At 38.0% G+C, this 25,634-nt stretch overlaps 1 protein-coding gene across 2 annotated transcripts in view; it reads right to left on the reverse strand.

Moving 5' to 3' along the window:
* Positions 1-8,526: 8,526 nt before the first annotated feature.
* Positions 8,527-25,634, reverse strand: part of MSRA (methionine sulfoxide reductase A) — a 1,315,681-nt gene continuing 1,298,573 nt past the window's right edge. For both annotated transcript variants that reach the window (XM_044059981.1, XM_044059982.1), the window contains one exon: positions 8,527-9,126. In XM_044059981.1, coding sequence (XP_043915916.1) covers positions 8,950-9,126 — 177 coding nt within the window. In that variant the 3' untranslated portion in view covers positions 8,527-8,949. The remainder of the gene's footprint in view (positions 9,127-25,634) is intronic.

Consider the following 25,634-nt stretch of genomic DNA (forward strand, 5'->3'; position numbering starts at 1 on the left):
AGAGTGTGAGTATGCAAGTCAGTTAGTTAGTTAGTTAGATAGTTCTTTTAAGTTTAATGTTCCTGACATTCATCCTGATGTATTTATATACAATAAACTACTTAAATGAACACCCAAACCTCAATGTCTTCTTAATGCACATAACAGCGACAGCTGTCTTACAGAAAGATAATGTAAACGCATCTCTTGGCACTTAGTTTAAAACCGTGACTCCATTACCAGTAATTAGTCTGTGTTGGACCTTCTTGGAAGGTATTTGTGTCTTGGGGGGATGCAAAGTTTGCACCTAACTTGCAAGCATCTGTGAAACTAGTCAGCCAGGGGCCTTTTGACATTAGCCTTGACTTTAGAGAAGTAGATACCAAACAGGACCAGTCCCTTGACTGAGTCCTCAGTCACTAAGCCCTGAGGCAGTCTGCTAATAACTGGTCTTTTTGTGGAGGTAGATTTCCACAGCCTAACTTCTTGGGTCAGCTGTGAGCCAACTGGTTATCCAGTGGGTGATGTACGCTTTAACACATAATTCAGTAAACCTGTTTACAATGCCTGAATAGGGTATTGTGTTGAATGCTTTGGCCAGGTTGAGATGGGCAGTGTGTACCATCTTGCCCTTGTCCACTACTTTGTGACATTTTCAAAGTCCATCAGGTTTAGTAGGCATGACCTGCCCTTGACAAAATCAAACTGAGGTGTATCTAATATCTGTAGGTTTCCTATGTCATCATGTAACATATCTATGATTATGCTTTCCATGGCTTTACTTATTAGACTAGTCAGACTAAAGAGATGATAGTTCCCTAGGTCAATGGATGGTATGCCATTGTGTAGAGGAATAACTGTTGCAGTCTTTTGCCACAAAGCCTGTTTGGAGGCTGTGGTTAAATACTGATATCAGTGGGCCTGACAGTTCATATTTCATTATATTAAGGAGGTATCCTGGAATATTATTAGGGCCCATTGAAGCAATGTTCTTGACCTTGAGGAATGCCTTGAGGACCTGTTCCCTGGTGACAGTTGAAAGAGTTATGGTTGTGGGTATTTCCTGAGGGGTACCCGAGGGGAGAGGTGGGGTTAAACTGGAGTTAAATTTGCTTGCCAGTAGATTTTTGATATCTTCCAGCTCAGTACAAGTGGCTACATTTACAATTCAGTACATTGTTGTGTATTGCCTTTGACATAGCTGAAGAAAGCTATGTGACTGTCCTTGGCCTTGGAGGCTATTTTTATACCACATTTGGCTATTGTAGACTTGATAAACTCCTGTTTAGATTGATTGGAGGGGGGTACCTTACAAGGCATTGCACCTCTTAACTTTTGCCATGATTTTCTTCCTTTATTGTACAATCTATTGGTGTTTGAATTCTATCAGGGAGGCTTGATTTTTGAGTTAGTCTTGTGTTTGTTAAAGGTGGGTACAGCTGACTCTGTGCAGCTGTTAATAATTATACAGGGTTTCCATGAACAATTCCTCATATGAAGCTGTGTTCTCAAGTTTTACAGGGAGCCTGGAATTTTGCCAAGGTGTCACTTAATAGTAGGAAGTTTGCCTTAAAAATTTCCTAAAAGTTATTGGGTTCACTGGGATTCCAGGTTTTATTTTTATTTCTAAGAAAACAGCTTTATGGTCTAAACTATCCATGAGGACAATACACTAAGGAAGGCGCAACATCTTTCTATGTTTGTGAGGACCAGGTCAAGGATATTTGTTCCCCTAGTGGTCGTACAGAGGGCCTATATCGGAACATCGAACGCACAAAATCCCAAATTGCATTACATTGAACACAGAACATCAAAAGCAAAAAACACCGAAAGCCCATAATTCCAAAAACGGAGTTTACAAACAACAACACTTGGCCATCTACTTACCCGTGCAACCTGACACTTCACCATAGCAAACAAAACCACACCTCTTCTGTAATTCCAACACTAGCCAGTAAAGCAGCACACAACCATTCTCCCAATACACAACACAAAACACACAAACACTACAAACTATTTCTTATGCGGGGGGCTTTTCCCCCCACACCCCCTGACATGGGGGACTGTGCCCCCCACACACACCCTACTTATATAGACCATAGCTGTGGATGCCTCAGTAATTCATAGGGGCATTATTCAAATTATTGCACATTTCTCACCGACCTCAGGATGTGTCACTCTGTGAAGGCCAACCATGTACGTCCGGGGTTTCAGTTTTTGCAATTCTGCACTTTCTTTTTTTTTCTGCTTTCGATATTTTGTGTTCGATGTACTGCAATTCGGAATTATGTGCATTCGAGGTTATGATATAAGCCCCGTAGAGATTAGCTGGTCCAGGGTATTTGTGTTAAAGTCTAAAAATCTCTGGGCATGCATATAAGAGGTTGTGTATGATTCCTAGTCTATAATGGATGTATTTAAAGTTGCTCATGAATTTGTTGTTGGATTGAATGAGGCATGTCTCCACTAAGTTTAAATATGATTTATGGGTTTCCTGGGTCATGGAGGGGGACCTATATCTTGCAAGGCTATGATATGGGACTTTCCCCTATAGTAATTTGGTCATTGAGAAGCTTAGGTACATCATACTGATTTGACTAGACTTGTGTGTTATATGTGTTATGTTTTAGATGTAAATTGAGAAACCTCCATCTTTTGTCCCCTCCTTTCATGTGCAGTATGTGGCATGGATCACACTGTAGCCCTGCACCACATATTATTACCTATATAGACAAAGGCTTGAAATAATAAACAATGAAACTAATTCCTAGTTAGATATGGTTTACTTGATTGAAATGGAAAGAGGAAGTTATTACTGCATGTCTGGGTAGTGGTAGAAAACTTTTTAGTGTGATAACTGTTAAACAGTTTAAGTCATCCCAGATTTTATGATCCTATCCTAAGGTACACGGATGTGCACATTAGGCCTAAGGGGTAAACAAGACTGCTAGCTTTTTATTAAAAACAAAAAGTGCTTTTTAATGTTAGACTGCATGAAAGAAGAAAAAGTGTTGAATTTTCTGCTCACGTAAACTACTTACAGCAGTTTTACTTAATAAGATTATTGCTGTTTTTGCTTTTAGGCAAGTCATGTACTTATTTCAAAAATTAAAAGAAATCCAATCTTCCTCGAAAAACTATTTTTGTACCTATCACAAAATAATCCAGTCTGGATACTGAGGTTTCAGGAAAATGTTTCACAAGTAATTGGTTAATATTCAAATGAAATAGATCCATTTTATTGTTGTGGCTAACAGTCTAGGAATAATGTGGGAGCTGCTATTTCAATTTTAAAAAGTGTGTTCATGTTGAAACTGGTACTTCAAATCTGTTCCTGAAGGTAGCTTTTGCTATGTAGTATTCAAATACTGTTGCTAAGCTGGTCTTGCTACAAAATAAGTATTGCACAAAGGAAGATCTAGTAGATTTTGCTGTTAATTTCTGCAGTACCTTGTAGAAACTCAAAAACCATTATGTGCTTATAATAGGTGAAAAGAATGCCATTCAAAATCTATGACTGGATAGAAAGGTTAACTCTAGGACTAAAAGCAGCCCAATAACAAATGCCACTGGAAAATTAACTGAGGGGCATGATTAAGTTGATTTTATGCCATACTGCTAAGTAACCCAAATCTCTTATGAGGCTCACAAGGCACAATATTTAGCCAAATGTGTTTAAAGACCTAACCAGCAAAGCAACTGAGACACTTTACTTCAAGTTACTGAAGCCAGATATACTGGGCCACACTCCTAGAGATCAAGGTAGCACTGCAGAAAGCCTCCACTCTGACATTCACTCTACCCTGTTCCTGTCAGTAAGGCACAACCATCAGATATGAAGATGGAAGACAGAGTCAGCCAGTAGTAGAGGCAGTTTTCCACCTAAGCAGTGTTTGCATGACATGCTATACCACGAACAAATGAAAACATTCACAAACACAGCTATGCTGATCAATCTCATTAGGTACTATTTACACAGTCCAACAGACACCAAGCCCACTGTGAGGCCATCAACTCAGGTAAGCACATACACGTTCTGGCTGGCGGAAATACAGCTCTACCTACAGTCATCTGTAGTGCAGTAGGTATGAAATCATTCCCTGTTTAATGCCAGCAGTTTTATAGTTGACATACAGGTGGAGTGCATAATAATGCCAAAGTTACTGTCCGAATCTCCACAGGGTAACACAGCCAAGGACACCAAGGGTACTTGCCTGAAGGCATGGGGTAACAAAGGTTTCGTTGGTACCCTTTGGTGACTTGTGCATTTCCTCATCTGCATACTATGTAAGGAGGAACTGTGTTTTCTGTGGAATCATCCATGCTTAGGCATACTTCCAAAGCTCATGGCGGTGTTTTGTCCCAAACTTAAACTGTTTTGGAATCTTGTCCAGTACATACATGTAAAGTAAATGTAAGTATTACCAAAGAAGAAACATAAGCTGTGAAATCAGGGCTATGTCAAAAATGCAAATTGGACACACAAAAACACTCCAAATGAAGAACCAAGGGGAAAAAGGAAAACTTGTCACCGCACTTTGTTCAACTCTATTAGACCAATAAAAAGTAGTTAAGCACTTTCATCCCATGAGGGACTTCATCAGAACTACTCCACAGAGTAGTTTGGACTGTTTTTGAGTGTCCAGTTTGCATTTTTGTCATGGCTTCTGGAGTAGGCAATACGGGAGACTTGGCTGAATTGATCGGTGGATTAACCACATCCATCGGAGATTTGACTACACTTATGTTCCAAATGAATAAACAACTTTCCAACAGGAAAAACAGTCTGCTTGATTCCCAGGTATTAACTTCCAACAGTCAAAGCAGTATGGGCTTTCCCCTTACTCAGAGAATTCCAGTACATGTGAGCCCTAGTCATAATTTGGCATTACAGAAGAATGTAGATGCATTCAATTTCCAGACATGAAAAATTAATTAGTTTGAACTTCAAAATGTTAACACTTGTAATAGGACTGTTATGGGTGCTTCTAATAATTCTTTGAGTGACGCTGCATGTATTTGAAGTGAAACTGAACCAATACAGAAGATTGTAGTTAGACGTGTATTTACGCAAATGTCTATCTAATGAGTTTGTTCCAAAAGGTCTCTGCTTTTGGAAATACCCTAATGGGTGGAGAAGGGTATGGACTATTATGTCAAACTTACAAATATTTTTAATAAAGCTGGCTGTGAAGAGGTTGACTGTCTAATTAAAAATAATGATATACTAACAGAGAACCCTTTTGCTTGATTTGGATAGGCTTAATGGTATTATTACCGAAGATCTTCTGTTTGATCACTACAGAACAAATTACATTTTTTGAAAAAATTGATAAGGAATGTGATAACATTTTGGTGAAAAAGCAGAAGAAATTTCAAAGGTATTTTGCCGCTTACCAAAGCAGGTTGGCCTATCCAGATCCTTCCAATAAGCAGACAGGACGCTTTGCAGTTTATTGGCAACAACCTATCAGGCTACAGGAGGATGATGCGCATGTTCTGGAACTAGTTCCGATTAATGGAGGTGATGGCAATGGCGTAGTTAGGAGATCAGAAAGAATTCAAGTGCAGAAACCAGCAGTTGATCATAATTCCTTCTAGAATGAGGATTTTTATCAGCAACAGGGAGCCAGGCCGAAGATGGGATTCAACAAATAGAATGGAATGAGGCAGAAACGCTGATATTATTTCAGAATACATCTGATGGGAATGTGGATATTTTGAGGAAGGTATTGAATACACAACTCTGACTTTACTATATTTAACTTTTCAAATAGGGAATTTGACTTTAATCATGCTAATTTATTGTCAAAAGGATTCAATTTTGTGCCCTCAGCAAGGGCAAAGACTGGACAAACTTTATTGGATCTAAAACAGTTTATTAGGAAATGCAGTTTAACTGTCTGGTTTGGGAATACGGGTGTTGTTTAAACTAATGTTAATAATAAAGTGTGTTTAAAATGGTCCAGTATATTTAATCCACCATGCAATAATTCTTTACTCATGTTTGAACAGCTTTGTGAAAGAGATATATGGAAAATATTGAATGACCCAGTAAAACATCCCAGTTACAACCTTAGCAAGGAAGAAAGGGATACATTATGGGGTATTGTCAACAACAAAAGTTTGAAGATTATGAAACCGGATAAAGGTGGGGGGGTTGTAATTATGGATATGGTGGATTATGTTAACAGAATGAATGTATTATTATTCACTGATGACTATGTGGAAATATCTAAAAATGAGTTGAACATTGCATACAGTAAAATAGATGTCCAGTTTTATGACATGCTTATGCAAGGCCAGATTAATGAAAGTGAATTTGAATTTTTACATAAAAAATATCCTGTAATTGCAGGGATTTTTGGGATACCAAAAATCCATAAAAAGGAATGCAACCCTCCACTTAGGCCAATAGTCGATGGAAAAAGGAGTAAAACCTATTTAATTTCCAAGTTTATAGACAATGAGCTTAAGAAGATTGTTTCACTTGTCCCACAAATTTGTCGAAAGTCATGGTAATTTTTAAATAAACTGTCTAAGGTGCAATTTGGGGGAGACCATTTATTAGTCAGTATTGAACTAAGTAACCTTTATTTGGTTATCCCCCACACTGAGGGATTAAGATGCTTTGAAAATATCTTGATGGATATATAAGCCTTGCCTCAGAAGCAAATTAATATATTAGTTAGTTTAATGGAAATAGTTATATCTAATAATTTCTTCAGTTTTGAAGCCAGCGTTTTAAACAATCAAATAGGGTGGCTATGGGGGCAGCCTGCACCCCCAGCTTTGCTAATCTAATAATGGCTTACTGGGAGAAAAATTATGTGTACAATTCTCCATTTAGTGATTGTTTTTTGTTTTACACCTGTTTTTTGGATGATATTTTTATTGTGTGGGTGGACAGTAAAGTTAGGCTGATTGACTTTTTGGAGTACATTAATAATACTACTTCATTCTTGAAATTTGTTCATTCATTTGATAGGAACAAAATAGTATTTTTGAATGTTGAAATCTCAAAGGATTATGAGAATTGTTTTGTTTCAAACATCCATAGAAAATCTACTTTTTCTAACAGTTATTTACATTTTCAAAGTTGCCATCCTAAGTTTCAAAAGAAATCTGTAATGAAGGGACAGCTGGTCAGATTAGCTAGATGATGTAATATTTTTGGGGGAATGTGAAAAACTGTTAGACATGTTTATAAAGCGGGGGTATTTTAATGAGGTTTTTAGCACCAATTAAAAAAGAGGTGGTTGATTAAAGACTCACAAAAATATAATACTCCTTATTGTCTCATACGGAGGATGGATGCGGAGAAGAAAGAAATTCTATTAATAACACACTTTCAGTTACAGGAGTAGTTTCAAAAGATCTTTCTAAACCTTGTGTCTTAACTTATACATTGGACTCGTACCATATAGCAAGTATTATTAGGAATAATTGGTTCATTATTTCCTCGAACACGCAGCTTCAAAAATTGTTGGGAACTGTCCCAGCGATAGTTTACAGGAGAAACACCTGTTTCAAGGAGCTAATGGAAAAATCACCCTCTGATCAAAGAAGGGGTGACAAAGTTAATAACATGTCCAAATGTGGACATTGTTCTATGTGTAAGTTTATTTCAGTAAGTTTATTTCAGCAGGTGATCTGGTGATGTTGAATGGACAGCCCATCAAAACCAATGGAAGGTATAATTGTGAAACTAGTTGGGTAATTTATACAGCATGGTGCCAGCTGTGTTCTGCCTTTTAAATAGGCAAAACTACAAGAAAAGTGAAAGCTAGAATTTATGAGCATGAGAGGGATATTTGGAAACGTAAAGAGTCTAATACCCTATATAGGCACATTAAGGATTATCCAACCCATGAGTTCAAATACTTTGTTATCGAACAACTACAAAGGGATGTGAGAGGTAAAATTATTGAAGATCATTTATTGGTCTGGGAACTCATGTGGCAATTAATTTTGAACGCACAAGTGTTTCCCGGTCTTAATGAAGGTTACTCTGTTGCTCCTGTTTTAAAACGTAAGAGTTTGGAATGATTAGTTCTTTTTAATACAGTTTTTTTAATTATATATTTTTATTGTAAGAGATACAGTTTTAAAAATTTAGTATATTTTATATTTCAATTCATTGTACTTACGATGGTAACTCATTTTATCTACAATATTATTAATGGTGCACTAATACTTTGTGGACTAATACTTTAATTATTAGATTAAGGTCATGTGATGTAAATGTATATTTAAATGTGGTAATTTATCTGTGGAGTAGTTCTGACAAAGTCCCTCATGGGATGAAAGCACTTAACTACATTTTATTGGTCTAATAAAGTTGAGTAAAGTGCTGTGACAAGTTTTTTCTTTTTGTTTGGTTCTTGGTTTGAAATCAGAACTATGTAGCAAGCAGCATTAAACAGCAAACAAGTGGTTATTTTTAGACCGTCACACTGATTGCCTGATTTTAAGCCATTTGATAACTGTTTTAAAGAGTGACCAAGTATTATAAGTTATGCAGATAAAGCATTTATCAAGAATTCCTTAATCTTCCATGGTAAATCCTTTACTCAGTTAAGCAAATTTTATACCTAAAACACTTGTTACATGATAAACACCCATAACCTGCATACTGTGTTTTTTTCTTTTCTTGCTAATGGTATCCAACAACAGATGCAAATTCTGCAAGGAATGGTCAGGAGATAATGTGCAATCAATATGCTTTCAAGGTTCTTTGAGTAAAATTATTTTGACAAACAGCCATTTCATATGCAAATGATTTGAATTTATTATTCTGATAAGCTTGTATGCTATATTAATCATTTTTATTTTACAATTAAATTCTATCCAGCTTTATATTGCTCATATACATATAAAATAGTTTTTGTTTATTTAGGCAGCTTGCTTGGTAGTGCTAACAGTATGCAGTTGTTATTTTATTATCCTAGGTAGACATATATCACTATTTCACAGCTCCCCTGATATCTTCAGGCCTATGGGACAAGCCACACCAGTACCACTCAACCCACAGTACCCATATGGGTTTTTATGAAGATATTGCTGGTGATAATCCTCAGCATAATAGAACTCGGTTGCTTCCCGGATCTCTGTGGTGATGTTACCCAGCTTCCTTTTGGTCAACTCCTGTGTAAATATAAACACAAAAATGTGAATACTTATTTCCTTACGTCCTTCACAAATATTTTAAAATGTTCTGTTAGCATCAAGGCATTATAACAAAACTAATTTTGCGATAGGTTCTTATACTAATTATGGTTAAATATTTATGCAATCATTCATTAATATAATAGCTTCTGAAACCTGCTATTTATGCAATCATTCATTAATATAATAGCTTCTAAAACCTGCAGAGAAACAGTAGTGACATACAGTCTGCATCATCATAATATTATATCTTTCACAGCATCTCAGTTAACAGGTTATAACATCTACATCATTAGATTACGTTCTAGGATAGACTTAACTTTCTAATGGCAGCCTTCACTCCCATCAGCAAGCTAGTGAACCAATGATTTATCCAGTTTCAAAAAAGGTTGATTTAGCCACTTTATTTATTTTAAGTCACAGCAGGAAAGGCCTCTACTCAAACAGACCTCAGTAGAACTAAATAAATGTAAGGAAAGAAGAAAATGACAGGAAGCCTACGACACCTGAACAAAAAGGTTAATATTAAAAAAAGTTGTACAGTTATCTGCAGACAGCAGAACTCTTGAACGACATATGTGATAAATAGTATTCAACTACTTTCTTCAAGGTTATCTCAGTCAGTAGGTATACCAAATAAAACAGCATCAAAATGTGAAAGAAATGAAGCAGGAAAGCTTAGGTATAACATTAGGTGCTGCAGTCTTCAGAGTCACTGATTTAAATCCACTAAGAAAATGAAATTCTACATTAGCTTGTAGTGCAGACAGACAAATTCCTCAATGTAACCCAAATAACCTGCATTTGAGTAGAGACACGAGTGCTTGAAAAGTATATTAGAGAGGGTGATTCCAGCTCACTTGATATTGAGGGGGGGGGGGTAGTCCGGCCCACTGCAATGTCGGCACATACTGGAGAGTTGAGAGCGGTGCACAACATGCAGAATATGGGTCAAGGGTATGTTTTTGGCTCTGCCATGCCAACTCTGCATGGTAGTCTCCATGGGATACGTACAGTCACATGCATTCTCAAATGGGAAGTCCGATTTGGTCCTCATATCTATGAGTTAGCAAAATGGCCAATGTGGGAGGGGTTATGGTAAAATATAACTAAATAAATAAGCAAGCAGAAAACAACCTTCATGGCTTCACTGCTACTGGGTGTCATCCCAATAATAGGAAGTGAATGGTCATAGTTAAAATGTAGCTCAGATGGTCAGCCAGCACAGAGGAAAGGGGAAAAAAAGATATAAATAAATGAAAATCCATTTTCTTGAGTGCAGTTATATTGATTATGCCTGTGATTAAATGTAATTTCTGGTTATTAATGAGATTGTTTTACTTTTAGTGCAGCTATATATCAGGAAAATTAAAATAAAGTTCTAAGCAAATCATCATCATCATTTTTGCGACACTGAATATAGATTTGCTGACAGGACTCAGCTTGGCTTCAGATCCAGAGGACAGGCTAGAAATGATGTGGGAATTATGGTGAGAGATAGCCTTCTGAATACAGTGAGTGATATAATCGGAATAGCTGATACACACATGGCAATAAAACTCCAGTGTAAAGAAAGGACAGTATTCATAATCTCATAATTTCTTTAGAGAACAGTTGTAAAACTGTCTTTTGGCTTTTCGGGGTCGCCACAGCGGAACTCCAGTCTGCTAATGATTGGCAGTATGATTGGCAGTAGATTTTTACGTGCTGGCTTGCCGGGCCTAATGCACAACCTTCAATGAAGGAACGCCCATTCACACATGTCGACACACAGAAGATGCTCTAACTTAGAATCGAACGTGCAACGTCTAACTGTGAGGTGACAACGCTACCGCAGCACCATCACCGCAGTTAGAAAACAGTTGTAATGTTAAGGAAAAGGGTGCATTCAGGCAGCAGTTGCAAGACTTCCTAGATAAATAAGGACAACATGAGTTGGTGTTGAAAATGGGGCACCTGAATGCTTATATCAAGACAAACAGAACAGGCTATGAGGACTGCCTTGGTCCACATGGGAAGGACAGCAGGGATAATGGAGTGCCATTCTGGACTTCTGTCTGGTAAATGGCTTGATGGTAGTTAACAAATGGTTCACCAAGAGAGAGTGGTCAACATGCAATTGAGGTAGACTTCCTCCTAGTAAGGAAAGGGCACTGGGGTAGAATCAGTAATTGCAAAGTTATCCCCAGTGAAAGTGTCAGCCCACAGCATAAACACTGGTTCCCATAATCAGCTGTAAGAAGTGGCTAGAGCCAGGGAAGGCTCTGAGGTCAACAGATGGTTTACTATCAAAATGTTGAAATTCACATGGTCGACGTTCATAACGTCGAAAGTCGGTACACCGAATGTTCAAAATACCGAAAAAAAATGTCTATAAAGTTAAATGTCGAAAAACACCTGTACCCCCACCCTACCCCGCTACTTATATATTACAACTCCAAGATTGCACAACAATGCAGACAAGGGAAAATCATTGCCCTGTTTGCAACATAATCTCGACAGGTAATTTGCATGCACTTCCTCTCGACCAAATGAACTATGTAATATTCATGTGTCGACTATATGGGTCGATCATATGAATGTTAGACCAAATGAATTTCAACATTTTGACAGTAAACCTCAGCAGATATTAGGTTAAGGACCTGGAAGTTGACTAGACTGAAAGTCCAGGAGTTCAAGGAAATATGTAGGGCATTAGCACCTTAGGAAGAAGAGGAAATAAGTGGAGTTGAAGAATAGCGAAATCTCAAAACAGCATGTGTAAAGACTAAAGAACAGATATACGGTGAGTCATGTACGGAAATAAGAAAAATAAGGAGAGCTGGTGGTGGAATGCAGGAGTCTATTACATCATCAACAGAGAGAGAAGGAGAGTAGGAAAACGTGAGAGAAAGAAAACAACAAAGCTGAAAAGGATTACTTGCTGGTAAAACAAACAGGCTAACACAGCAATTGCAATAGCAAACAACAAAAACATCACAAGCATTCTACCAACGTCTAGAAAGTTACACAGCAGATGGCAAAACACAGATAGAAATATAAAGATTCATAACAGATGCCAGCACCAATACACTTACCAGTCCACAGGACATCAAAGGCATATGGAAGACGTACTTCCAGTAGCTTCTGAATGTGAAAACACCACATAATCTGTACTGACCGCCTCCTGTACACATGCTATGATGAAAGAAGAAGAACAAGAACCCACCACAGCTGATGAAAGAACAGCACTAAAAAAATGAAGTAAGGAAAGCAGCAGGCTCACATGACATTACATCAGATACAGTGAAGATATTCGGTGACTGAGGGGAGAAATGGCCACTGAGGGTACTCATAACAGTATGGAGAGAAAGGAGTGTCCCAGATGACTGGACAATAAGCATTCTACTGCTGATGTACAAGAACAAAGAAGACATTCATAACTTTGGACAGTACAGAGATATCACACTCTTGTTACATTGCATGTAAAAGCTGGAGAGGGAGATTGATAAAGCAGGACAGCCTGACTTGATGATGATAATGGGGGACCTGAGTGCTTATATCAAGGTAGTAGAAAGTAAGAAGGGAAATGAGCAATTTGAATTTAGATGAGGATGTAAGAAAACCGACCCAATGTTTGCAGTCAGACATATATTGGAGAAGTTGAATAGGAAAGAGTCCTACTGGGTGTTACTAGATTTGGAGAAAGCATATGACAAAGTCCCAAGAAATCTGATTTCTGCAATCCAGTAATTGTTTGAAGTCCCAAAAAAGTTGGGTAGAATTAGTACAGGCTAATGGCTGACTAGCAGGAAAATTGCAGGCATTGACCCAGACATCCCCCAAAGCTGAACTTGATTAATGAGTGAAGGTTCTGGAAATTCCTTCCATAACAGCTCATAGTATTTTCTGTGAGATTGAAAACACTTGCACATTCTAGAAATAGTCTCAGAGGAAGAGAAACCCCCACAGGGAGAATCATAAACTGAACACTCCTCTGAGTCTGAATCAGAAATCTGAGGAGAAAAAAATATATCCATCCCAGCATCTTCCTTTCCAGATTCAGAATCTTGAATCTCTTCAGGAAGAGAGGAATCTTTATTTTTTCTGAAGCCACCTTACAAGAAGGAGCAAGGGCCTGAAGTAGATCCAGTAACTACTCCTTTGTAAAGAAATTTGAGTAGCAATTATTACATGTTTAGATTTTTGTTTCTCTTTGACATGAAAAATAGGGACAACAATGTTATTAATGGCAGCAGCAGCTTCTCCAGGGATGGCCACAACATTCTGACAAAACAGGAAAGTCCTGCCTGTTCCCTCACCCTGGATCCAAGACTGACAAGAGTGGCTTTCCCTTGCCCATGAAGGGGACTCCAACAGCCACAGAGGACACGGCTAACCCCTGTTCCATAGTGGTTGTATATTGTTACAACAGATGGATCTGGGGTATGAGGAACAAATAATGGCCATAGCACAGCCACCCACCTGTGGTCAAGGCAAATTGCTAGTCTGTTGGTGGCAAAGACTGTTTGCTTAACTTTTTCTTTTTGTGTCTGGAAAAATGCCTGACCATGTTTGTACCATGTGGTAGTTTGTTTCATTATCAAGCTGAAAACAGTGCCTCTTTCCCATGGAAAACAAGCATCAAGACAGTAAAAATGAAGTCTTTAAAGTCATGTTTTTTCACACAAAAACAAAGTAAAAAGCACTTTAACACACTTTTCCAACTAAGAAAAGTAAAGCAAACACAATTTAGCCACATAAAAATGTGTTTCGATTACTTTAAGCAACTTTTAAACTGACAGGAAAAAAGTGGGGGTAGTGCCTATGTCCCTTATAGACAGGGGCAATCTGTAAGATACTCAATGCACAGCACAAGTTCATGCCATCCTCTTGCCTCTAGGGAGCCATATATGGGGTAAAATCTGGTTATATTGGCTAGGCTTGTAAGGGCCCTTAAGCCATTAACCTAGTAATCTCCTATGAACCTATAAGTGAGGTCTCATTTAAAAGTACAATACAGTCTCATGACAGACCATTAAAACACAAACTCCAAGCTTAAAAATAAATTTTCTGAACAAGAAAGTCTTAATAAACAAAATCCATCTTGAAAGGGGACTTATCTACCGAGCAAAGGGACAGCACAAGCCATCCATTGATCCTCAAAAGCCTCTGAGGAACAAACTCTTCAGTGGCATGAAAACTCTTATGGGCTTGGCACCCAAACCTATCTTTTTAGTCATCTCAGCTCAAGCCGATGGTTTGAGTACTTGGAAGATGCCCTGAAGCTTTGGAAGCTGGCTGGCTGTTATACCCTATGCAGGATATAACCTGTACAGCTAAGGCTACTGCACCAGTGATCAATATGATGACCATTAAGTGGTACTCTCACTAATTTCTGCATGAAAGTCTTGGCTTGTGTGAAACTGCACATTATTTTCTTCATAGTTCAGGAGTTTATATGTGAATAATAGGCTAACTGCCCCGAAAGGCCATTTTAAGCCTAGCCAATAAACCCAGAAGAGAATCATGCCTTGTACCTTTTATCTATGAGGTAAAGTCCCTAACCACTATACCAAACCCACTCTTGGGACTTATTTTCCTATACTACCTCATAAAACAGACAGCACAACTAGCATTTTGATTACAGGTCACAGGAACAGTATTGGCAAAATAAATAATTCTACTTGGCAAGGCTAGCCATCCAGTGTTCTGAACATTGGATCTAGGTAATGATCACTGTTAATGAGACACCCTGACCCAATGCAGAAAACAGGAACAAGTTGGTTGATGCCAATGTCGATTAAGGGGACACCAGCTCTGTTTACAAAAACACAGATTTTTCATGCCTGACTGAAGAAATGTATGTGAAAGAATGATCACTTTTGGTGAAGAAGATTTGGTAAGGACAGGAAGAAGGTAAGAGTAAATAAGGATGTATAGGCAAGAGATGGACTGTGTGAGAGAAAACCTACGAAAGCCAGGTATGGCTGTTGAAGAAGATACAGTGGAAATGAATTGAGAGTGATGGTGACAGTTGATATGATACCCTGACCCCTCACCTCAGTATTGTGCTTTATGCCTCTAATTTGGTTCAGATTACTGCTGCTCTTGGATGTATACCTTTTAGTTTTTCTCTACTAATCTGTGATGGCCACATATTTCCTCTTTTTCATCCCTACGTCTGGAATTTGAAACCTACTCTCCTTTCTTACTTCTCTTCTGTTTAATCCTTTCCTGCCATCTTCGTCCCCAGATTACCCCCCCCCCACACACACACACACACACACACACTTTTCTATCATTTCTCTGCCCTTACATCAATGTCTTAACATTTTTATTTTGTATGTTACGCTTTATACTATTAAGTATATTTAGTTCTAGATTACTTATCTAACATAGTTTATATTGCATTTATTTGTAGCTTTCATTTGTTTCTCCCATACTGCCTTTTCACTTTTGCAATTAAAATATTGGCTTTCGACATTTTTTTTTACTACAGCAACTATGTTGGAGCTAAAAAGGTGATCTGGTTGCCTATTCTTTAATATATTTATTCAGTATTTTGGATTCAGTGGATTTATATCTGCTTATGTTTTGAACTGATGTGTCAGTCCTGCTAGGGTAGGTTTGTTGACAGCATAAAACACTACCATAACTTTCTGGTCACAGTTTTATGTATTTTAGAATAGAACGTTTATTATTTCTTGGGAAACCGGTTTTAATTTAAGAATTTTACTACATATCCGCATCTTTAATTATTTTTTTATAGGTTATATACCATAGAAAAGGGTGGTACCAGATGATGGGAGGCAACTGCGTGGAATGTGCAATTCCAAAAGTCTTGGATACACTGCTGACTCTCCATGCCAACCCTCAACCCCAAGCAGTCTTTCATTGAAGTATAAAAGTATGTTTAGTTTAGCAGATAAAAAGTTTATAATTCATCAACAAAATTAAATATATCTAAACAATCACATTTCTCCAATACTTAATAAAGTAAATAAATAATTCCAATACAATGCAGTACCTCTTCTCAGTCTTTAAAAGTATTAAAAAGCTTAACAGTGACATGGAAGCCTACATTAAAGAATTTCTGATCAGGTCCCTATGTGTACATCAGCACAGTAATTTGTTTATTTATGCTTAACAGCCTCTCCTCATGTATGATCTGAGACAGTATCCATAGACTAGTGAAAAACATGGTCAGGGTACCAGGAAAATTCTTTTAATTTTTTTAATAAGTGCTATGGAATCTTATTCTCATCTGAGCTACCACCAACTCAAGCAAATGGGACAGAGAGAGATCAACCTTGAGGATCCAACAGCATTCACAGCTGCTTTCATTGACAGCTTCTATTCTCAGTTTAACAACTGTATCAGTATCTCAGTCCTGATTCACAACAAATACAGCACCGAGTTTGGAAATAGACCTTGGTGGTCCACCAGCAATAATAAACTATATAACAAAAGAGAAAAAAATACTCTCCCTTAAGAACAAACTGAAGATACCACCCCCTCCAAATTAAAACTCAAGAAGTTAAACAGAGTTTAGAAACAAAAATCAAATTGTCCACAGAGGCAACAACAGAAAACAGACTAACAAACGTATACTTCAGAAGCTGTAGGAAATGAAAAGACTAAATGGTAAGACTGGAGGAAAACGCTAAAACAAAACTAATCCATTACTTGGTTCATACTGCAAAAAAAAGTTTTTACTGACTGACTCTGGAAGAATGAGAAGAGGGATGTTATTTTTATGTCACGGGTTTATGATTATCAGCACAAAAGACTGCCAATAAAATGAAATGTAGATAATTTCCTTAACAAAGCTATCTGCAGATATGCTCTTCTGAAGCACCGTTTATGGTGTCAATATTTTTCTTATTGGGTCTGCTAAACGAAATGGCCCCTAATATTACTTCTATTTATCTTATATCCATGTAACAGCTGCAAGACTTAATGTTGTTAAAGTAGTGGTAATGTAATATTTTAAAATGTAATTTCCCTGAAATTCTTGTGACCTTGTCAACTTGCCAGCAGGGTGCTCTCTAAAGGCTTATTTAAGTGTGTCTGCATCCACATTTCGGTCTGCACCCATTATCCTGAATGACTGAAGCTGTTTTACCTTCAGTCCAAAATACTCCTGTTCCTTTATCTCTTCAGAGACAAAGGTGTGAATGAGACTTGCAGGGAATTACTGTTTATGATACTGACTCATCTTTACTCATACCACCATGTGCAGCTTTTCACCAAACAGTCTTGGAAGAATTAGAAAAAGCAACATATACCTATAGCGCTAGAAAATCTTCGCTATCTCTATTCCTCCCTAGTACTTAGGACTGACTTATAAATATGATGCATTAGCAATACAAGCAACAATACTATTATTAGAAAAAAGCAGTATTTCTCTTTCTAGCAAGTCTTTTCAAGTGGTAATGCTGAAAAATGATGTGTGTTCTTATTAATGCTTAGCAACAGCCCCTTGTTTAAGTACTGTTTCGACAGGCAATCCTATACTGCCCACCATGCAACCCTCATATCTTTATAATGCATCAGATTGACCTTCATGTGGAGAAATGAAAGTGGTATCCTATGTCCCATTTTGCTTTAGTTTTGCAAAAAAGTGACTTTCTGGCTGTTGTTTTGTTAAGGTGTTTATATGGAATACTGGTACTGGAAGTGCTATGGCATGAAGTTGTATATGGTATGTCGGCTTAGTGTTAGGGTTTGGCAGTTCTTTACTGCGGATTAGTTGTATCTGATAAATGCTGCTCTCATGTTATTCAATTAGATAGCTTCTGCAATAGCAGATGTTTGTGGAGGCTAATATTACTGAATCTGGTTGTAGTGAGTCTTTGGTCTTCAGAGTAAAAACAGTAAGTGCCACTGTCTCAAGTTAATTTGATCAGAAACTGTATACTGTGTATTATTGTGATATTTGAAGAAAACATTTTATTATGCCATGGTAGAGTCATCAAAGGGTGATGGTGGTTAATAATAATGAAGATTTGTACCCATTGTTAGGGTTATATTATTACTAGAATTGGATAAGTGAGAAGGAGGGAAAGTATTAACATATAGGTGAGAACTAAAAATAAATACTTACAATGAAGTTGGCAATTATGTGTTGGAAGATAACAAAACTATGATGGAGAGTTAATATGTTAATCTATGAGTAAAATGGCAGAGCAGTGGCCAAACAGAAGACCGTGTGGACATCCTTTGTAAACAGTTTGGATATATGTCAAGTTGCATTTTATGGATAATGTTACATTAGCATTTTTGCAAAAAGTGTTATTATATATTGGGTTTATACTTTTATTCAAATGTTGATGCTCTTTCATTGACAAGTTGTGCTTTATTCTGATAAATAAATGTTACAGTGTCATCAAATACATGCCTAAGCTGCAACTAAATTGAAGCTTCTTATTTAAATCTAAGAAAAGGCTTCTTTTGTCTCACTACTAAAAAACAGTTACACATATGGCATTACATACAATAGCAAACATATTTTATTAGAAGAACAGCTCATTAATTTCCACTTTTGCGATGGGCATTGCAAGTGGAAATGAAAGAGATCATTAGAGGCTCATCTTGCTGGGCTACAACTCATTAAGAGTGAGTGCCTTTCTCCTATGGAAGAATGACATTTGAGGATATTTATAAGTAAGTAAGTTGGGAAGAAGCCCCAACACTGAGGAGTTGGAGATGAATCAACCATCTAAAATCTTTCAATTTTACCATTTGTTGCCAAGTTCATTCTTAAACAAGATGCGTCTCATTGAGATCCAATTAACAATATAAAAATTAATTTTTATAAGAAACGTTTTGATACGAGCAGGACTGTTACTGGTTACTTCTAATTTAAAGGCAGGCTATGTAGGTTTAAAAATACCATGCATATAATGACATAGCATTTACATCATTGTCGCTATCAGATAAATGTTGTAATATTGATGCCCTATTTCTTTTCACCTTTACTGCAATAAAACTCCCACATTTGTGATAAGAAATTTAAGAACACTGTATCATTTTCAGCCCTTCATTACATTAAATGTCTTTATTATTGAAGTATCAAAATTTTGGAGGATAGTATTGTTTTCTGCAGAACCTAGCATCATTATTATTATCAAGTATTAATATACGTATGTAAAATAATCATTCATATAGCCATCACTATTAATACAGGATAAATAACAGACTTGAAAACTGATTAAAAAGGGGGTGCCCTATTAAGCACTGGTCAAAGTCCTTTTATACATACTGGCAGTTGAGGGCCTCCCAAAAGCTTTGGTGTTCTAAATCTAAATGTTATGTGATGTATTTAATGTCTTCTCTTTTTAGCTAGAATATTTATGTATGTGGCCACGGTGGTGCAGTGGTTAGCATTGTTGCCTCACAGCAAGAAGCTCTCCGGTTCAACTCTCAGCTGGGGTGCCTTGTCTGCATGCCCTCCTGCAGTTGCATGGATTTTCTCAGGGTGCTCCAGTTTCCTCCCACATTCCAAAGGCATGTGGTAGGTGGATTAGACTTTCTCAAATTGGCCGCAGGTGTGAATGTGTGCGTGTGTGTGCCTTCTGTGAAGGTTGGGCACTGTGGTGGCAACTCAACACCATAAAACCTCCACTGTCTATCATTGTGTGAACCAATGACCTGCTGTGGTGACCCCTAATGGGAAAAAGCCAAAGGACGATTTATGTATGTGACCCCAATATGTATGCCCATTGAGAAAATCAGTGATTATTTTTTTATACGTGCAAACAAACATGTTGACACTGCATCTAGTAATCCAGGTCTATCAAGAGATACAGGAAAATTAGAGAAACATCAATTGACCTCCAGCACATCTTTGGGTGTTTGCAGGAAATCACAGCACCTGGATGAAACTTACACACAGCCAAGTAGGTCATGCAGACTCCACACAAAAACATGTGCTGTGAGATGGTTATACTACTCCCTGTGATACTGTGGCACTGTTCAGTTGCTTTCATAGACATCCTGCCAAGATTGCCAAAGACTCTTTTTGTGAATGATGCCGATGTTAGACTGGAATAGAAAGTGAAAGAAATTATAGCCATGTTGATGGTCTTACACACACTGCAATAACCCCAGCACCAGCATATCCAGACATACATAAGCTACAGCAATGGCCATTTTATAATGACTTCAGCAAATAAAATAGCATGTGAGACACTGCTTCTGCCAAGCATGATCAGTGGCTGTTTAACTAAAATCGAAACAGTAATAGAGGCAAACTATTTTTAACCAAAGTTAGGGTCCAAACACATTAATTACAGTGATTTTATGGCTGCTGTACACCCCACAAGTCTCAGATTTAAAATGAATGGACACAGTAAATTATTCCAACTTGTTTCACACAAATGTACTCCAGTCCTTATCTGAAAGATTAATGACTGTTTAATCTGATCATACAGCAACAGGCTCAGTCATTTTCATCCATAGACAGCATCTGTACTCAATTATAGCTAATATGTTGCCTGTGTACCTGTGATAAAAAAAACAATGGCAATGGTAATATATTTAAACTTTCTCTCATACATAAACACAGCAGCCCTGCCAAGCTTGGCAGTATCCAGAAACAGAGTCATGCTACAAAAACATTGTTAACTATATGTATATGTGTATGTATGTATGTGTGTGTGTGTATATATATATATATATATATATATATATATATATATATATATATATATATATATATATATATATATATATATATATATATATATATATATATATATATATATATTTATATATATAAAGAAAATTTCACACTCCTCAAAACCAAGGTGGAATCCTTCAAAGCCCCCGGGCCTGTGGAAAATATGGCCCAGACCGCAGAATCCTTTATAAACGCATTCTATGAACACCTTCAGGAATGCATGGATCATGCGATCCCAAATAAAACCAAGACCCAATCCTCCAAAGGCAGATGTCCTGTCTGGTGGACCCCAGCCATAAACAAACTATACAATAGAAGGAGGAAGCTACTAAATGATAGAGCAAAATCCCAAAAGGGAAGGCATCACTGATCAGTATTAGCAAAACTACGGGCACTCATAAAATTGTCTAAGGCCAGCTTCGAGAGAAAAATTGCACAGGACACTAAGGATAATCACAAGGCTTTCTTTAGTTATGTTAGGAACCTGGGTGGTAATTCCCAGATATGCTCAGAATTAGTCCAAAATGACAAAAATACACCAAACCCACAGACATTGCCAACATCCTAGCTGACAGGTTCAGCAAACTCCCCACTCCCCACCAAAGGGCAAATATCTATCCCAGCAGAGTGCTGCCCCTGACATCTTAGATGCTCAGGTAAGAGCCGCCTCTCCAAAGCAAAAACACAGCATCAATGGGACCAGACGGTGTCCCGGGCTGTGTCCTACATGAACTCCAAGAAGAGCTAAACCCAAACATAAAACTACTGTTCAATCTCAGCCTTACTACAGGATATGTGCCCAAAGATTGGCGACAGCAACAGTGGTCCCTCTCCATAAAGGTGGTGCCTCAATGGATCCTGGAAACTATCGCCCCATAAGCCTGACTAGCTTGGTCTGCAAAGCTATGGAAAGGATCATCATGGACCTCATAAATAAAGATATTGGGGACCTACAGACACTGGATGCTACCCAGTTCGGCTTTGTTAAGGGCAGATCCTGCCTCTTAAACCTGGTTGATTTCTTTGAAACAGTCACCAAGGCCATTGACGAGGGGAAGGTGGTCCACACAGCCTACCTGGACCTCGCAAAAGCCTTCGATACAATACCCCGCTCGGGCATTATAGATAAGCTCACCAGCTTAAATATAAACCCCTATGTCACTAGATGGATTGCAAATTGGCTCAATGACAGAACCCACATGGTTAGAATTGCTGGAGCCATGTCAGACTCCAAAACAGTTACAAATGGCGTCCCACAAGGCTCAGTCCTGGGACCTCTCTTGTTCGGTATATATTTCTCGGAGGTGCTGGCCAACACGGAAGGACTGTGGCTGACCAAGTTCGCAGATGACTGCAAACTGGGTGCCATAATCGACTTTCCAGCCGACACAAGCATCATCCAAAAGGGCCTCATAGAAACAGACAACTGGTGCCAGAGCCATGGCCTCAAGCTAAATGCCAAAAAGTGTAAAGTCATCCCCTTTGGCAAAAACAAAGTGCCCACAAATTACCACATAGGTGGTAATCCATTAAGTACAGAAGAAGTAATTAGGGACCTGGGGACCCAAGTTGATAGCAATCTCTCATTTGACAACCACGTGGCCAAAGTGGTTAGAAAAACATTTTATATAGTCCACCTAATATTGAAGGGATTCACATCTAGATCAGGGGAGGTCATCGTGCCTCTTTACTCATCCCTCATCAGGCCCATAATTGAGTACAATGCCCCTTTTGGGATGTACCTTACCAGACACCTGCAGCAACTGGAAAGACCCCAAAAGTACCTCACCAAGTGGATCAAAGGGCTCAAACAGATGCCATATGCTGCCCGGTTAAAGAAACTCCAGCTCTACTCAGTGGCATACCGCCTGTTCAGAGGCGATCTGTGCCTGACGTATAAAGCCATGCCCAACCCGGTATTAATGGACATGCTGCACCTCAGAAAATCCAAATCCCATTGAGCTACGTGCTCGAGAGACTTGAATCTCAGCACTGAAATAAATAGGACATGCTGGAGGGTCAGATTCATAACCCAGAGGCTCCCTTCACTCTGGAATAAAATCCCAGTCCAGGTTAGGCAGAGTCCCTCATTGACTCTCTTCAAGAGGAATCTTGATGAGTGGATGGGAGATCATAGGTTTACCCCGGGTATCACTTCTGTGTCACTGTTAGACAGAGGCACAGTATACTAACCTCGAAAAAGGGCATAGCAAAATAAATTTAAAATGGGTGACGAAAGCCAAACACATTCTCGCTAGGCTTATAAATGCCCTAGGGTAGATAGCCTAGTATGAACCTATGAACCTATATATAAAATGTGTATATATATATATATATATATATATATATATATATATATATATATATATTTATCTATTTATTTATCCCGGAGTACCACGCTCCAGAAACCTCATTACCACAATCAATAGAACATGCTGGAGTGACAGGTTCTTAACCCAGAGACTGCTCATGCTCTGGAATAGACTTCCCATAAATGTCAAGCAGAGTACCTCACTGGCCCTCTTCAAGAGAAATCTTGATGAGTGGATGGGAAATAGAAAGTTCACCCAGGGGATCACTCCAGTGACTTTAATTGATAGAGGCACTGGGAACTAACGTTGGGTGGCACAATGCCAGGGCACTTCTATGGGCTAGGCTTCTAAAGGCTCCAGGGCCATTAACCTAGTACACACCTATGAACCTATATTAATAAGTGAAGAAAGGACAATGGGCTCCAATTAAACATGAAATGGTTAATTTTAGTAAAAATATATTTTACATCATCACAGCAAGAGGTTCTCCCATTCGATTCTCGGCTTGGCTTGGGAGTACCTTCTGTGTGGAGTATGCATGTCCTCCCCGCGGTTGGGTAGCGTTCGAAAGACATGCGTGCGTAAATGGGCGTGCCTTCATTGAAGGTTGGGCGTTGAGCTGGCACCTCAGCGTTTCGTAAAATCTACTGCCAATCATTAGTGGACCGGAGTTCCGCTGTGACGACCCCTTACCAGGAAAAAGCCGAAAGACAAAGACTAAATAGATGACATACTCTCAAATCAGACAACGTCATAAGGAATGTTGGCACTCCTATGGATAATTTCTTATCTTTTGATCATCATCTCTGTGGTAGTTTAGAAAACCTTCCATTTAGTTCATTTAGTTTCCAGAAGCATCTGCTCTAGATCCAGATATCTTAAATCCTATATATCCATCTCTGATCAGACCCATTGCTGAGTATAATGCTTCTTTAGGCAGGTATTTGTCTAAACATAATCCTCAATTTGAGACACCTTGGAAAATCCCAACTAAAAAGATTTATCACCTCAAGACCCTCAGTTATACAGACAGCCTGCCAGCTCACTTTCTGTTCTCAGTGTTTCCCATGGTGATCTGTGTTAAGCCTTGAAACTTCTTCATGGTGATCTATACCTAGCCTTTTCAGCCATAAAAGATCCTAACCTTCTTGACCCAGTATAATTTTGTAGAACAAATGACTCCCCAAATATCACATTAAAAGAACTAAATATTCACCAGTAGACAAATAAGCTACCCTGAAGTGATAGATGTATATCATTATGTATCCTTCACATCTGGAACAAACTTTCCTTACATGTTAAGAAGAGTAGCACCCTTGTCACCCTTACCACTTTCAAAATAATCCTAAATAATTGGATGGGCAAGCTCAAATTCTCCCTAAGTCAATTTTGCTTTGCCCTCCCAGAGACTCTGGGAACATTTGAATATGATTTGCTGGTTAGGCTTGCAATGGTATGCAGACTGATTGTCTAGTATGCATCTATGAACCCAACATTTTTTTTTAGTTTTGTTTAACACAAATACTTTTGATGGGCCCATGTAGATGCTGATGCAAGTTAGTGTTATTTTCATTTTATGTATATTTTATGGGCTATTGTGCACAGACAAAAATTAGTCTTATCAGACTAAGTTTATATAGACTGAAGTATATCTCTCAACAAATTAATGCATATATAAAATCATCCATCTGCAAATACTTGGCAATAGTTCTTAAATAAAGGCATTTGTTATAAATGGATATAACAAGGTACTTTTCAAAGAATTATCTTTGTCACACCTCCGTCTATACTTAGACTTTTTACAACTATGAGTTGTACAGGCACTCTACTAATTACTGACACCTTCTCTAGCTGGAAATTTATTACAGAAAAATAGAACTATATGGCCTACATATTTTGATGAATCATTCTTAAACACAAATTTCTTTGCCTGTCATTCAGTTAAACCATACTGTATATTATAATTATGGTTACTGCGTTTACGTCTCACATAATGTTGCTATTCATGAAATATCAATTATCTACTTAAAGAACAGAGTTCCTTAATATTGTTTTACAATGACTTGCATTTTACTGTTCACTTCTCTATCCCTTTCAGGATATATAAACTGCTATGATCTCAGTTGGTTTGGTTAACACTTTTTCCACTTTCCAGGTATAAAAAGACACTGCTTGGCAATCTACTCAAATTTTATGATTTACCGTTACAGTAACCCTCCATAGTACAATTGTATATATGCGTGAATGGGCGTTCCTTTGTTGAAGGTTGTGCGTTAGGCCCGGCAAGCCAGTACATAAAAATCTACTGCCAATCATTAGCAGACCGGAGTTCCGCTATGGCGACCCCTAACCGGGAAAAGCCGAAAGAAACAAACAAACAAAGTTACCAGAATAGTAAATTTTCAAGTAAATATCACTGGATTACTGTAGTAGTAAAGGTACTCTCCCATTCTTCTCTCTCTTCTTAATTTTGTGAAATGTGTTATTTCTCCAGACCTTTTTTGTTTTGA

The sequence above is a fragment of the Protopterus annectens genome, chromosome 1.part2 (genome assembly GCF_019279795.1).
Source record: "Protopterus annectens isolate FY-2018-M chromosome 1.part2, PAN1.0, whole genome shotgun sequence".
Lineage (NCBI taxonomy): Eukaryota > Metazoa > Chordata > Ceratodontiformes > Protopteridae > Protopterus > Protopterus annectens.